This window comes from Papio anubis, chromosome 15 (assembly GCF_008728515.1).
Source record: "Papio anubis isolate 15944 chromosome 15, Panubis1.0, whole genome shotgun sequence".
Lineage (NCBI taxonomy): Eukaryota > Metazoa > Chordata > Mammalia > Primates > Cercopithecidae > Papio > Papio anubis.
Genome location: NC_044990.1, coordinates 78544590 through 78561199, shown reverse-complemented (window position 1 = coordinate 78561199; position 16610 = coordinate 78544590). Strand labels below are relative to the sequence as shown.

At 40.9% G+C, this 16610-nt stretch overlaps 1 protein-coding gene across 5 annotated transcripts in view; it reads right to left on the bottom strand.

Annotated features, from left to right (window-relative positions):
* The window catches only part of PCCA (propionyl-CoA carboxylase subunit alpha), a 432199-nt gene that overhangs the window by 399969 nt on the left and 15620 nt on the right, over window positions 1-16610 (bottom strand). For all 5 annotated transcript variants that reach the window (XM_031655643.1, XM_031655642.1, XM_031655639.1 and 2 more), the window contains exons 2-4: window positions 13393-13470; window positions 4185-4232; window positions 4007-4075 (exon numbers count right to left, since the gene is read on the bottom strand). In XM_031655643.1, the coding sequence (XP_031511503.1) occupies window positions 4007-4075; window positions 4185-4232; window positions 13393-13470 (195 nt within the window). The remainder of the gene's footprint in view (window positions 1-4006; window positions 4076-4184; window positions 4233-13392; window positions 13471-16610) is intronic.

Sequence of the window (16610 nt, the reverse complement as noted above, 5' to 3'; positions counted from 1 at the left end):
ATTCTTTTGAAACCACTTTTGCAAAAGTGAAAGTCTGAAACGTCTACCTGTAGATCAGAATACAGTCGTACGCCATATGACATTTTGGTCAGCAATGTACTGCATGTACATTTCAGCTCCAATAATGGAGCTGAAAAATTCCTATTTGCCTAGTGATGTCTTTTTTTTATTTTTGTGGGTATACAGGAGGTGTATATATTTATGGAGTACATGAAATATTTTGACACAAGCATACAATGTATAATAATCACATCAGGATAAATGGGGTAGCCATCATCTCAATCATTCATTTATTTGTGTCACAAGCATCCCAATTCTATTCCCTAAATTATTCTAAAATGTACCACAAATTACTGCAGACTGTAGTCCCCTGTTGTGCCATCAAATACAAGATCTTACTTATTCTATCTAACTATATTCTTGTACCCATTAATCTTCCCCACCCCTCCGCTCCATACACCCTGCCTAGCCTCTGGTAACCATCCTTCTACTCTCTATGTCTATGAGTCCAATTGTTTTCATTTCTAGCTCCCACAAATGAGGGAGTACATGCAAAACTTGTCTTTCTATGCCTGGCTTATTTCACTTAACGTAATGTCCTCCACCAGTTCCATCCCCACTATTGCAAATGACAAGATCTCATTCATTTTTACGGCTGAATGGTACCGTACATATGTACCACATTTTCTTTATCCCTTCGTCTATTGATGGACACTTAAGTTGCCTCCAAATCTTGGCTATTGTGAAAAATGCTACAATAAACATGGGAGTGCAGATATCTCCTCCATATACTGATTTCCCAGGTGCTAGGTGTACCCCTAGCAGCAGATGTACATCTAGCAGCTGGATCATATGATAGTTTTAGTTTTTTGAGGAACCTCCACACCGTTCTTTATAGTGGTTGTAGTAACTTACATTCCCACCAACAGTGTATGAGGTGGGATGTAGAGTACTATCTCCACATCCTCGACAGTACTCATTATGTCTTTTGGATAAAAGCCATTTTAACCGGGGTGAGATATCTCATTGTACTTCTGATTTGCATTTCCGTAATGAATACTGTCGAGCACCTTTACATATATCTGTTTGTGATCTGTATGTCTTCTTTTGAAAAATGCCTATTCAGATCTTTTGCCCCCTTTTCCTTTGGACGTAGTCTCGCCTGGCCGCCCAGACTAGAGTGCAGTGGCACGATCTTGGCTCACAGCAACCTCCACCTCCCAGGTTCAAGCTTCCTGCCCTGGCCTCCAAGTAGCTGGGACTACAGATGTGTGCCACCACACCCGGCTAATTTTTGTATTTTTAGTAGAGACAGGGTTTCACCATGTTGGCCAGGCTGGTTAAACACGCATTTATTTATTCTAAGTCTCGAACTCCTGACCTCAAGTGATCTGCCCACTCAGCCTCCCAAAGTGCTGGGATTACAGGCGTGAACCACTGCACCTGGCCTTTTTGCCCATTTTTTAATCAAATTATTAGATTTTTTTCCTATAGAGTTGTTTGAGCTCCTTATACATTCTGGTTACTAATCCCTCATCAGATGTGTAGTTTGCAAATATTTTCTCCCATTCTGTGGATTGTCTCTTCATTTTTTTGCTTCCTTGGCTATGTAGAAGCTTTCTAACTTAATGTGATCTTGTGCCTACTGATGTCTTGATGAGCCTGATCCTGTGCAGGTCTAGGCTAATGTGTGCATTTGAGTCTTCATTTTTACCAAAAAAGTTCAAAAAGTAAAAAATAAATGAAAAATAAAAAACTTTAAAAACAGAAAAAAGCTTATAAAACAAGGAAATAAAGAAAACATTTTTGTACAGTTGTACAATGTTTGCATTTTATGCTGTTTTATTATGAAAGACTCAAAGAGTAAACCCGGGCGTCGTGGCTCACGCCTGTAATCCCAGCACTTTGGGAGGCTGAGGCGGGCGGATTACCTGAGGTCAGGAGTTCAAGACCAGCCTGGCCAACATGGTGAAACCCCGTCTCTACTAAAAATACAAAAATTAGCCGAGCGTGGTGGCACATGCCTGTAATCCCAGCTACTTGAGAGGATGAGGCAGGAGAACTGCTTGAACCCGGGAGATGGAGGTTGCAGTGAGCCAAGAATGCGCCACTGCACTCTAGCTTGGCTGACAGAGCAAGACTCTGTCTCAAAAAAAAAAAAAAAAAAAAAGAGTCAAAGAGTAAAGACAAAATTAAAAAGTTTACAATGTAAAAAAGTTATGGTATGCTAAGGTTAATTTATTATTGAAAAAAGAAAACTATTTTTCTATAAATGTAGTGTAGCCTAAGTGTACAGTGTTTATGAAGTCTACAGTAGTGACAGTAATGTCCTAGGCCTTCGCTCACTCCCTGACTCACCCAGACCAGCTTCCAGTCCTACAAGCTCCATCCACAGTAAGTGCCCTATACAAGTGTACCATTTTTTATCTTTTATACTACATTTTTACTGTACCTTTTCTGTGTTTAGATATGCTTATATACACAAACACCATTGTGTTACAATTGCCTACAGTATTTAGTACAGTCACATGCTGTACAGGTTTGTAGCACAGGAGGAATAGGCTATACCATATAGGTGTGTACTAGGCTGTATCATCAAGGTTTGCGTAAGTACATTCTGTGATGGTCACATAATATTGAACTCACCTAACGATGCATTTCTCAGAACATATCCCTGTCATTAAGTGACGGACCCTACCAAAGGGTCCCATTATCAAAAGTAGTGTGAAACAATGAGAAACAATGCTTGCATTAGTATTCAACTACTTATATTTCATGCCATAAAGACCTAATAATTTACATTCTTTCCCCAGGGTATTTTTTTCTACTCATTCATAACACTACTACTAAAAAACTCCCTGCTGTGGGCCGGGTGTGGTGGCTCAAGCCTGTAATCCTAGCACTTTGGGAGGCCGGGGCAGGCGGATCACCTAAGGTCAGGAGTTCAACACCAGCCTGGCCAACATGGTGAAACCCCGTCCCTCCAAAAATACAAAAATTAGCCAGGCATGACGGCAGGTGCCTATAATCCCAGCTACTCAGGAGGCTGAGGCAGGAGAATCACTTGAACCCAGGAGGCGGAGGTTGTAGTGAAGTGAGATCACGCCACTGCACTCCAGCCTGGACGACAGATCAAGACTCTGTTTCAAATAAATAAATAAATAAATAAATAAATAAATAAATAAATAAAGGCCTGCTGTGTTAAAAGTACCAAATAAAAGTATATCTGCTGGCCGGGCGCGGTGGCTCAAGCCTGTAATCCCAGCACTTTGGGAGGCCGAGACGGGCGGATCACAAGGTCAGGAGATCGAGACCATCCTGGCTAACACGGCGAAACCCCGTCTCTACTAAAAACACAAAAAATTAGCCGGGCGAGGTGGCGGCGCCTGTGGTCCCAGCTACTCGGGAGGCTGAGGCAGGAGAATGGCGGGAACCCGGGAGGCGGAGCTTGCAGTGAGCTGAGATCCGGCCACTGCACTCCAGCCTGGGTGACAGAGCGAGACTCCGACAAAAAAAAAAAAAAGTATATCTGCTTTATGCTAAACCTTCTTTTGTTCGTATCCAATTAGCATTAACCTGTCTTTCATTTTTGTCAAACTTTCAGCTGAACACTTTGAAGCATTTCGGAAAGGTGAAACAATTGTAGCATTCCCTTAGTGATACTGAAGTTATGCTGGGGAAAGTGCTCTCATAAGGGAGCATTGTGTAAACATTTCATTAATCTTTGACTCAAACTTTCTCATGCTTTGCTTAAATCTACTTGGTGACCAGCAATCAGCCTGGCAATTTTTCAGTTTAAGCTTTTAAAGCTATGAAAAGAAAATACTTAAGGCACATATAGAAGACACTGTGATAATGTCATTTTGCTTAACACAACAGTGAACAAGTAAACAGTTTTTAAACTTGAATATATTTTTGCAGGCCAAGAAAAAAAGCCTGTATGTCCCTCTTTTTCTACTTGACCCAAAATTAAGTCCTGATTTAAACAAAGCAAAAATATACTTACAGAACTAGCATCAACATCACTGTGGATGGCAACTGTCTTAATGCCCATCTTCTTGCAAGTTTTAATAACCTATTTTAAAATATATTAATGTCTATTAATAGTGATTCACACTTAAAGGGGTTTAATAATAAATAATTTCATAGAGTAAAATGGAAAATAAGATGAAAATTCAACTCACCCGACATGCAATTTCTCCTCTATTAGCAATAAGAATTTTATCAAAAGTCTGAAGACAGAAAAAACACATTCATTAGAAATTGTTACTCTTACTTTGGGACCAAAAAACACCAACTTTTTCCAACATTAACACTGAATATAATCCTAAAAAACATTACTTCTTAGAGTAACATTAAATACTATATTATTTAGAGTAATATTAAATGTACTATAAATACTTAGGGTAATATTAAAATAGGTTATTAAATAGTATAATCATTTACAACCAGAGAACTACAAAATTCACCTGATATGATCGGGTTCTATAATTACTTTGTTAAAGCATAGTAGGTGAATGTATTCACAATGGGGGTATTTATCAATTCTCTAGCCAAAAGAAAATCTTCAAATGATATTTCAGATACTAAAAGACTGTAGTCAAGCCCGGGCGCAGTGGCTCATGCCTGTAATCCCAGCACTTTGGGAGGCTGAGGCAGGTGGATCACGAGGTCAGGAGTTCGAGACCAGTATGACCAACACGGTGAAACCCTGTCTCTACTAAAAATACAAAAAGGCTGGGCACAGTGGCTAACACCTGTAATCCCAGAACTTTGGGAGGCCAAGGTGGGTGGATCATGAGGTCAGGAGAGCGAGACCATCCTGGCCAATATGATGAAACCCCGTCTCTACTAAAAATACAAAAAACATAAAAACAAAAAAATTAGCTGGGTCTAGTGGTGTGCGCCTGTAATCCCAGCTACTCGGGAGGCTGAGGCAGGAGAATGGCATGAACCCGGGAGGTGGAGACTGCAGTGAGCCAAGATCGCGCCACTGCACTCCAGCCTGGAGACAAAGCAAGTCTCCGTCTCAAAATAAATAAATAAATAAATAAATAATAAATTAAAATACAAAAATTAGCCTGACGTGGTGGTCCATGCCTGTAATCCCAAGTGCTGGTAATTCCAAGTAATCTCAGCTACTTGGGAGGCTGAGGCAGGAATCGCTTGAACACGGGAGGCGGAGGTTGCAGTGAGCTAAAATTGTGCCACTGCACTCCAGCCTGGGTGACAGAGCAAGACTCAGTCTCAAAAAAAAAAAAAAAAAAAAAAACACAAAACTTTGACCAAAATTACTTGACAATTTATTTTCTAAATTCTGGGAAATTCTAAGTGTCATGAGTTGTTTTCAAAGGAAAGTCTGATACTAAGTAAGAATAATTTATCTGCCATCTCTGTTGGGACAGGGCATATTTTCAGTAACTCAGAATAGGTACCAATTGTGCTTATATCCAAAAACGCCCAGGCTAAGCAGATTACACCATTTGAATACAATGTTAAGTTCGAATAACCACCAAATTTTGAAGCAGCTGAGACCAAATAGTAGAGAAGCTGTATATCCTGTGTTTATCTAGAGACCTAAACCCAAGTCCAGCTTTGCCACTAATGACTTATTTAACTTTAAGCAAATCAATCTCTGTAGCCCTTGATTTCCACATAAACTGGCAGCACTCCAAAGGAAAGCTATTTAGTAAGGTTTTCTTCCTACTCTAAAATTGTACAGGCTAATCGTTTTTAAAAACACACCATTCCAAGTAATTTGGATGTTATACATATTAGCACATGGTAATTTCTGGATTTGTGAATTGTTTTTAAGTTCAATGGAACTACAGAAAAAAAGTGTTAGTTATATTTCTAAAGGAAGACTTAGAGTTACATATGATCTTTTAAAAAGTACTCTTATATAACTTAGAGAAGTTTGTTTGTTTGTTTGTTTGTTTGTTTTTTGAGATGGAGTCTCACTTTGTCACCCAGGCTGGAGGGCAGTGGTGCGATCTCAGCTCATGGTAACCTCCGCCTCCCAGGTTCAAGATATTCTCCTGCCTCAGCCTCCCGATAGCTGGGATTACAGGTGCATGCCACCACGCCCCGCTAATTTCTTTGTATTTTTAGTAGAGATAGGGTTTCCCCATCTTGGCCAGGCTGGCCTCAAACTCCTGCCCTCAGGTGATTTGCCTGCCTTGGCCTCCCAAAGTGCTGGGATTACAAACCTGAGCCACCACGCCGGGCCTAGAGCAGTATTTTAACATACAGGAAAAAGTCCAGCATCTCAGAAGTGAAAAAAGCTTTCTAGGTCTTGGTTTAACCTTTACATCATATATGTCTTAACTCCACCAACCCGAGGCAAGCCCCTGCCTTAAAAATAGGTAAACTTCTAATTTGATAAAATGCTAAGCCACTCAGAGCCTTGCTCACACCTCAGGTCTGAGAACGCAAAATCATCTACTTTTCTGTATTTAAATGGTCATGGTAAATCCCTCTTAAGCAGTAACCATATCCTGAGAAAACAATGATTACACTTTCTTTTTCTTTTTTTTTTTTTTTTTTTTTGAGACGGAGTCTCGCTCTGTCACCCAGGCTGGAGTGCAGTGGCCAGATCTCAGCTCACTGCAAGCTCCGCCTCCTGGGTTCACGCCATTCTCCTGCCTCAGCCTCCCGAGTAGCTGGGACTACAGGCACCCGCCACCTCGCCCGGCTAGTTTTTTGTATTTTTTAGTAGAGACGGGGTTTCACCGGGTTAGCCAGGATGGTCTCGATCTCCTGACCTCGTGATCCGCCCATCTCGGCCTCCCGAAGTGCTGGGATTACAGGCTTGAGCCACCACGCCCAGCCAACACTTTCTTAAATGGGTTTTAAAATGTGATGTTACTATTAACTGTGAAACAGACCATCTCTGATGATCACCATAAACACCACTCCTAGAAATTATATATTAAACAATTGTTACAGCAAATATAACAAATCATAACACTGGAAGAATTAAGTAAGAATCCCCATTCTAATTTCTGTTCAAGCAGCAGAACGGTCATTACGAGTCAGTCTGCAGCCAAACCACCCAGGCTGAACTTCCAGCACACTATGTTCTCCTCCTGTGTGTCCTGCTATGAACAAGTCATCCTTCTTGCCTCTCATTTCCTGGTATGTAAAATAAGGGTAAAAACAGCACCTGCCACAAGAGGTTGTGAGAATGATATTAATTAACACCCTTAAAGTGTTTAGAATAACGTCTAACACGTAATATATATTCATTCAGCATTAGCTATGGCTACTGTTCTTCACCCCTTTGGGCTACATGCCAGACTGTTATGAATTTAGGAGTGTGCCCTTATCTGTCTAACTGGGGAAAAGCTATATCAAAACAAATACCTGCACCTGACACATCTTCTCTGTTAAGGGCTATTAACGTATTACCAATTAGTACATAAAACTCAATAAAGCTAACCATATCAATTAATCTTCCATACATAACATTTTCTTTTAAATAAATCACAGTTCAGAATTTTTAAAGTACAAAAGGGGATACACTGAAGAAACACCCAAGTCCCTGCCCAAAAGGCAACCACTGTTACTGGTCTCCTATATATTCTTCCAGGCAGGCTACGCCTGTAACAGAATACACATACAAATCAATCAAAACCAACTAAAACTGCCCCTCTGCATCAACAATTACAGGTAAATATCAAGTGCATTTGGCAACTTCAAAGTAAAATATGGCACAAACACAATGAATTGTGTTAAGTGCTCTAATAAGGCTGTGTGCAGGATGCTACACAGAGAAGGGAGCGCATGAACAGCATGTGTAAAGGTTGTGACACTGGAAGAAGAGGGTAGCACTAAAGAACTACAAGGAATTCTCAACATGACTCAAGCGTGTGGTATGCTTAGGAGAGTTGTAGCAAATAAAGCTAGGATAAAAACAGTCCAGATGATAGAAGGACTCATACGCCATTCAAGGAACTGGGACTTGTTCCTGTATGTGGAGAGTCACTCATAAGGCACCCTGAAGACACTCAGAAAAAGACAACTATAAATTAGGATCCTGGATCCTTGAAGACAGAGGAGAGTTCAGGTACCAGAATAGAAAATGAAGAACTTTGGCAGTAGCTGCTCTATAACTGTACTAATGATGTCATCTGAAGTAAAATATTTCCTAAGGATTTTTGTTGTTGTTGTTGTTTTTCTCTTAATCCACTGTCTCTCTACCCCTCCTTCTTCCTTTCCCTTCCCCAGGTTTAGATGCTCTCTCCCGGGCTCTAACTCCACAGCTAGCAGCACACTCCATTCAGACACCAAGAGGGCTGAGCTGGCCCTGCACTGCGTGCTTGTTGGAATGATGGCAGAACTCTGGACACTGGGTCACTGCCCAGCTCTTCTGAGAAAGGGCACAGCACAATGGGTAAGTCCACCAGCTCTGGAAAAGGACAGACATGAGTTTACACCCAGCTACTCACTATCCATGGACTTTGAGTCTCAGTTTCCAAATGCGCAATATTCAGTGAAGGAGATTAAGCAGCCGACATTTAGGACACGTTTTGTATACAGCAGGCACTGTGATGAATCCCTTCTGTGCATTATTTCATCTATCAGGTAATGGCTATGAGGACAATATTTAGCATAATAATCCCATGAAGTCAGTTCTGATAATATCTCCGTTTTACAAATAAGAAAACTAAGGCTTGATGAGGCTAAATCACTTGCCTTAAATCACTTACAAAGTTCACTAGTGGTAAAGTCAGAGAGTTCACATCCAGGTATTCATGTAAGAACATACCATGACATAATGTGATCAGAGAAAAACAATGCAAGCTCTAAACACTATGTTATTAATAACACCTAACATCACTTTTTTTAAAGAGATGGGGTTTTGCTCTGTTACCCAGGTTGGTATGGAACTCTTGGTCTCAAGGAATCCCGTGTCTCGGCCTCCCAAAGCGCAGGGACTGTAGGCGTAAGCCACTGAGCCCAGCCAGCTCACATTAGTGTGAAAGGAACAACATAGTACTGTACTGGCTCACATTAATTTAAGGCCAGCTGAAACTTAATGGTCTTTATCTAAGCAGTTACCGTAAGTTAAATCTTCCTTATTCTCATGAACGTACATAAGACAACCAGTTAGCTTGTTAGAACTCCAGTTAAAAAAAAATAACATTTTCAGTGATGATTAAATTTCACCTGGATAAGTTGTGCATGATGTAAGTCACTGATAAAATGTGGAATAAGAAAGGAGTTAATAACAGATTCAAACGAGAATCAATTTATTTAACAAATATGTATGACACCAAAGATCAAGTCTACTTGCACTTGGGACAGTAGGTATAAACAGACCAGGTCAATATTTAATGAATGGTTACAAGGACAGCAGGAATCGGGAAGGAGAAAGGTCTGATTAAGTGCAGCCCTCAAGCAAAGGGTGAAGCGACCAATTTAGTCTGAACATGCACCTGTACCATGATTAGGTGCCAAAGAATATTCATCACTCACTGAGGGAAACACAGTTTCTCCACAGCCACCTTAGGCAAGGGCACAGCAAAGGAGATGGCAAAGATAGCAGGCAGCAGGATTGATTTCAGAATTTATGATGAAACATGCTTAGTAAATTCCAAGGGGATTCCACTTCTACACTCTTTAACCCTCCGATCTCTTTAAATGTGCCAAACCTGGGCCAGGCACGGTAGCTCATGCCTATAAGCCCAGCATTTTGGGAGGTGGAGGCAGGTGGATCACCTGAGGTCAGGAGTTTGAGACCAGCCTGGCCAACATGGTGAAACTCCATCTCTACTGAAAATACAAAAAAAAAAAAAAAATTAGCTGGGCATGGTGGTGTATGTCTGTAATCCCAGCTACTCGGGAGGCTGAGGCAGGAGAATCACTTGAACCCGGAAGGTGGAGGTTGCAGTGAGCCAAGATCATGCCACTGCACTCCAGAGCGAGACTCTATCTCAAAAATAAATAAATAAATAAATAAATAAATAAATGTGCTAAACCCAGACAGTTACACACATTTATTTATTTTTAGTAATTATCAGTGGTCACCCATGTGGGAGGTGAGTTACCTATTTCTGTAACTTCACTATGAGGTTATAACGAAAGCAAGTGCCAGACCTAACTCTGTCCATACATACAAACATTTATTAAGACATAAAAAGAATCATAAAACCCGCTTGATAAGTTCAGTGAAATCTCAACTCCCTGTACTTTGTAAGGCTCCAAAAGACTGCAAGAAAGGCTCGCCATAGGCAAAAAAAAAAAAACAAAACAATATTCTGATTTGGTTAACCATACTGTCAGACTAAGCCATCAAGAATCCACCAGACAAGTGGCTGAACACAGGACTATTCATTTAGGGATCGGGCATGAGTGTTATTCTTAAAGGTAAAGAATTAAAGGCCAACTACATTATTATATTCTAATAGTACAAAGGCAGAGAATTTCTCTAAAGTAATAGCCAATAACATAATATCAACGAATATCACAAACTTCCTCAATGACAGCCCATTTCTTTTTCCTTCTTTGAGACAGGATCTCGCCCTGTAGCCAAGCAGTCTGGAGTACAGTGGTGCAATTATGGCTCACTGAAGCCCTGACCTCCTGGGCTCAAGTGATTCTCCCACCTTAGCTTCCTGTGTAGCTGGAACTACAGGCGCACGCCACCACACCCAGCTAATTTTTGTGGAGGTTTTTTTGTTTTGTTTTGTTTTTGGTAGAGACAGGGTTTCGCCAGGCTGGTCGCAAGTTCCTGACCTCAAGCAATCCACTGGCCTCGAACTCCCAAAGTCCTGGGATTACAGGCGTGGGTCATCACACCTGGCTGATAGCCTACTTCTAACAGTTATTATGCTAATGAGGAAGGCTACCGGTATTTATAAAGAGAAAGATGCCTGAGCCGTTTGTAGTATTCCACCCCTCTAGAATGTGGCCTCCTCAACAAATGTTAGTTAACCACTCTTAAGAGTGTGGCCACTTAGGATAGATGATTACTTCAAGATTGGAATGCAACACATGGATACATGAACCCCAAAGCATATCACCTATGATGAAGATTTTAAATTAAATTACAGCTTTCATAACAGGGAGTTTATCGTAACTAATTCAATAGACCTGCACTATCCAATGCAGTAGCCACTGGTCACAAGGTTACTGGGCTCTTCAAATGTGGCTAATCAAACTGAGATATGCCAGAGATGTAAAACATACACTGGATTTAGAAGACTTAGGTCCCAAAAAAAGAATCTAAGGTGTCCTGTTAATACTTTTTATACTGATTATGTACTTAAATAACATTTTAGATATTGAGATATTATTAAAATTAATTTTAACTGTTTACTGTTTTTTAATGTAGCTATTAGAAAATTGAAAATTGGCCAAGCGCCATGGCTCATGCCTGTAATCCCAACACTTTAGGAGGCTAAGGCAGGCAGACATTTGAGGTCAGGAGCTCGAGACCAGTCTGGCCAACATGGTGAAACCTCGTCTCTACTAAAAATACAAAAATTAGCCAGGCATGGTAATGAACACCTGTAATCCCAGCTACTCGGGAGGCTGAGGCAGGAGAATTGTTTGAACCCGGGACGCGGAGGTTGCAGTGAGCCAAGATCACACCACTGCACTCCAGCCTGGGTGATAGAACAATATTCCATCTCAAAAATTTAAAAAAAAAAAAAAAAAAAAACCTTGAAAATTGCATTTGCCCTGTGTATTAATCGGTTTTTACATTGCTATGAAGATACCACCCAAGACTACGTAATTTATAAACAAAGGTTTAATTGACTCCCAGTTCCACATGGCTGGGGAGGCTTCAGGAAACTTAAATCATGGCAGAAGGAAAGCAGGCACCTTCTTCACAAGGCAGCAGGGGAGAGTAGTGCAAAGGAGGAACTTCCAAACACTGGTAAGATCATAAGATCCTGTGAGAACCAACTCACTATCACGAGAAAAACATGGAGGAAACTGCCCCCATGATCCAATCACCTCCCTCCCTCAACACCTGGGGATTACAGGTCGAGATGAGATTTGGGTGGGGACACAGAGCCAAACCATACCACCCTGCAACTGTGTTTCATGTTGTATTCCTACTGAACTGAAGATATGTAGACTCTTTCTTCCTCCAGGCCTCCAGATTCAAAAGAATCTGGAAAGCAGTATTGTGCACTTCAGCACATGATTCAGAGATACCTCAGACATGTCATTCTCAAATAATCATGCCTGTCAGTTCTATTTTGATGACAGTCACCTCGAACAATCCCTTCTTAACCAAAACTCCCACCCTCTTTGATGCTTTCATTGCCATGAAGGCATGAAACCATATTTTATTTCCAATCACTTCTTCTAGTCCCTACAAGGCTCAAACATTATTGAAATAGCATTTTAATTAGAAACTGCTTGTCCTGAAATTTATAATACACAAAATTATCTTCAATCTAAATGAATCATACAGGTAGGCCACAGTGGCTCACGTCTGTAATCCCAGCACTTTGGGAGGCCGAGGCGGGCCGATCACCTGAGGTCAGGAGTTTGAGACCAGCCTGGCCAACATGGTGAAACCCCGTTTCTACTAACAAACACAAAAATTAGACGGGCATGGTGGGGCACACCTGTAATCCCAGCTACTCAGGAGGCTGAGGCAAGAGAATCTCTTGAAGCCAGGAGGCAAAGGTTATAGTGAGCTGAGATCACACGACTGTACTCCAGCCTGGGCAAAAGAGCAAGACTCTGTGTCACAAATAAATAAATAAATAATATAAATATTAAGTAAATGAGGCCGGGTGCACAGTGTCTCACGCCTGAAATCCCAGCACTTTGGGAGGCTGAGGCAGGTGGATCACCTGAGGTCAGGAGTTTGAGACCATCCTGGCCAACATGGTGAAAGCCCGTCTCTACTAAAAATATAAATGTTAGCCGGGTGCAGTGGTGTACGCCTGTAATCCCAGCTACTCAGGAGGCTGAGGTGGGAGAATTGTTTGAACCTGGGAGGTGTAGGTTGCAGTGAGCCAAGATCACACCACTGCACTCCAGCCCAGGCGACAGTGCGAGACTCCATCTCAAAAAAAAAAAAGTATTAAGTAAATGAAAGAAAAACTCAATAGTTTAATTAAATCTCTTAACTGCCCAGTCTTTAAGAACAAATGATTTCTTAGTTATTCTTCTGAAAACAAAGGAAACACATTGTAAATGCATTCAATTTTTGGTAAAGATACAAATACAAAATTAAAAAGATTCAGACTGTGGCCCACAATGAAAAACAGAACATCTAAAGATTGAGCACCTATAGAAACATATAATGCTAGAGTGATCAATGACCCCACAGTCTTAAGAAAATCCCATTGAACACAGTATGGAGACAAGAAAGTAAAACCATGATAAGTTAGTTGTTGAGAGTATCGTTTAAATACTTACTTTTTCATTAGGATCATATCCCACTGAACCAAGATTACGGGACACCATTAAGTGCTGTCTTGAATAGTGCGGAACATGCTACAAAAAAAGAAAAGCAAAATAAATTGCAAATACTTGACGGGCTTTTGAACATTTTTTCAGGATATTTCTTCCAGTTGGGTTCTAGCGAAAGTGTTTGATCAATAAATAGTAGTTCTAGGCAATACACCATAATTATAATTATGGAAGGGAAATCTATCTACAGACACAGCCCGTCGGCATGTAAGAGAAACCAAAAGCATCAAAACAATCTCCAGAAAAGCAAAACAAGAATTGTCGATGGGCCAAGCAAATCTGAGGAAAGCCTTTCAGATCACGCAAAATGATAGAACAGGGTCAGAAATGTCACAGACTACAAAGAACTTTTAAAAACACAAAACAAGAGTCTTGGTCTCAGGGAGCTTCGAATTTAACAGTGGCCAGAACATAATAAAATATTATTTTTATATTTGCTGATGTCATCAGCCCGATTTCTTATTTTACATTTTCTGGTACAAAAGTGGTTTGGCTGATAAATATGAAAAAGCAAAACCATTAATCAAGGATATTTCTCATTCATTGAACTGTTTGTGAAGAAAGCATATCTTAATGCTTTAATACTTAAGAACATTAAGTGACTAAGCCAGGCACAGTGATACACGCCTGGAATCCCAGCTACTCAGATGGCAGAGGTGGGAGTACTACTTGAGCCCAGGAGTTTGAGGCTGCAGTGAGCCAAGATCACACCACTGTACTCCAGCCTGGGCAACAGAGCAAGACCCCTTAGAACTTTCTAAGAGGATAGCAACTCAAATAAGAAACAAAATGTTTTTATAGCAACATTTGTAAATGAACTGAAAAAATTGTACAACTAGTTTTTAAAGAGTCGGGCACCTTGGCTCATGCCTGTAATCCTAGCACTTTGGGAGGCCGAGGCAGGTGGATCACCTGAGGTCAGGAGTTTGCAACCAGACTGGCCAAAATGGCGAAACCCCATCTCTACTAAAAATACAAAAAAAAAAAATTAGTGGGGCATGCTGGCACACACCTGTAGTCCCAGCTACTAAGGAGGCTGAGGTAGGAGAATTGCTTGAACCCAGGAGGTGGAGGTTGCAGTGAGCTGAGATCGTGCCACTGCACTCCAGCCTGGGCAACAAGAGCGAAACTCATCAGAATGAATGAATGAATGAATGAATGAATGAACGAATGAACAAACGAACGAATGAATAGTAATCTCTATACAAAAGTGGAGGTAAAAGATACAAAAAGATATAGTTTATAAAATAAAACCTTTACCAAGTAAAAGACTAGGAACAACAAGGAACTATGAATGGGAAATTATTACTGTGTCCCTATTAAAGATCAAGACTATCTCTCATATATTCCTTCAAGCATAACTGTGAGTTCAAAGAGCATTATCCCCAAGTTTATGACAAAGTTGAGTCCCAAGAACTTTAATTTTTCAAAGGTCACAGGCTGATGCTGTAATGGTTACAAGATTTAACCACAGATTGGTCAAGAGCTTTCTGAAGTTTTTTATTTTTAGATAAGAAAAACAGTGGCGAGTCCCACATAAACACTGATATCTACTCAAAGACATGATGTTGTTCCACAGAGCCTGCACACATGTGAACTTGTAATAATGCGGCCCACAGCTGTAAAAAGCATAGATGCCTCCCGGTTAGACAGCAACCAGAAGTAGAACTCAGGCCGGGCACAGTGGCTCACGCCTGTAATCCCAGCACTTTGGGAGGCCGAGGCGGGCAGATCGCTTGAGGTCGGGAGTTCGAGACCAGCCTGACCAACATAAAGAAACCCCATCTCTATTAAAAATACAAAATTAGCTGAGAGTGGTGGTGCATACCCGTAATCCCAGCTACTAGGATGGCTGAACCCAGGAGGCGGAGGTTGCAGTGAGCCAAGATTGTGCCGTTGCACTCCAGCCTGGGCAAAAAGAGCGAAACTCCATCTCAGAAAAAAAAGAAGTAGAACTCGTACAAGCAAACACAACTATGACAGAACAGCTACCAGTGTGAACCATTCCCACGACAAGTCTCTTGGTTTGGAGTCAGCCCCACAAAGGCTCTGTTCCTGTTTACTCCTGGGAGACATTCATGGAAGGTCAAAAATGAAGAATCAGGTCAACACTCAGACTATTTGTGTAAAGCCACAACATAAAATTTATGTTCTAAATGCAGGAAAACGTTTGTAGAAGTCTGCTAATTTGGACCTCTACACAATTTTAACGTTTGTTGTTTTTGTTAAGCATGTAACAAACTGGCTACACGCCCAGTCCAAAATTCTTTGTAAGGTATTTCCTAGCAATAAAGGTTCTGAGAAAGAACTTTAATCAATTCTATTTATAAAGACTATTTAGCCAATCACAGCCAAAAGGAGAAAGGTCAGGGTGTGCAAAATGACTCCCCAATAACATATTGCCATTGGTTCTCTCCCACAGGAATAACGATTTCCTATATTTTCCACACACAGAAAAGAAATGCCTGCAAATGGTTTGGCACATGGGAAGTGGCATTGACCCTCAGAGTCACAAGACTTGGGTCAACTCTCAGCTATGAGTCATTGAGCTAATCATTTCTCTGGGCCCCCATTTCCATCTACAGAATGCAGGTGATGACACCTCCCTGATTTCCTAGGGAGTTGTTAAAAGGATCAAATGAGTTTTTATAAATAGTAAAGTGCCAAAAAATGTAAGGTTTTACATGAAAACTAAATCCAAATATGCAGCTGTCACCTTCTTTGTTAAAACCATACCAGAACCACTTGGGAGTTACCATTAGAGAATAATATAGTCAATAAGAGTTCTGGTCTAGACTCAGATTCTGACCTGGATTTGAATCTTGACTCTGACATTTCCTAGATATATAGAAAGTTTCTTCATTTCTACACTGGGGATAATAATAGTACTTATCTAGGTCACAATGCTGCTATGAAGATTAAATGAGAATGTATAACATGGCTAGCACAGTCTTGCATATATTATCATCAGCACACAATAACTTAGACAAAAATGGGGGGAAATGGTAGGCTTTTAGACAAACTGGTTGCATGCCTTCCAGTCATGGCAAACAGGGAAACAACTATCCTTTCTTAAGATTAGATAGCACCGGCCAGGCGCAGTGGCTCATGCCTGTAATCCCAGCACTTTGGGAGGCCAAGGTGGGTGGATCACAAGGTCAGGA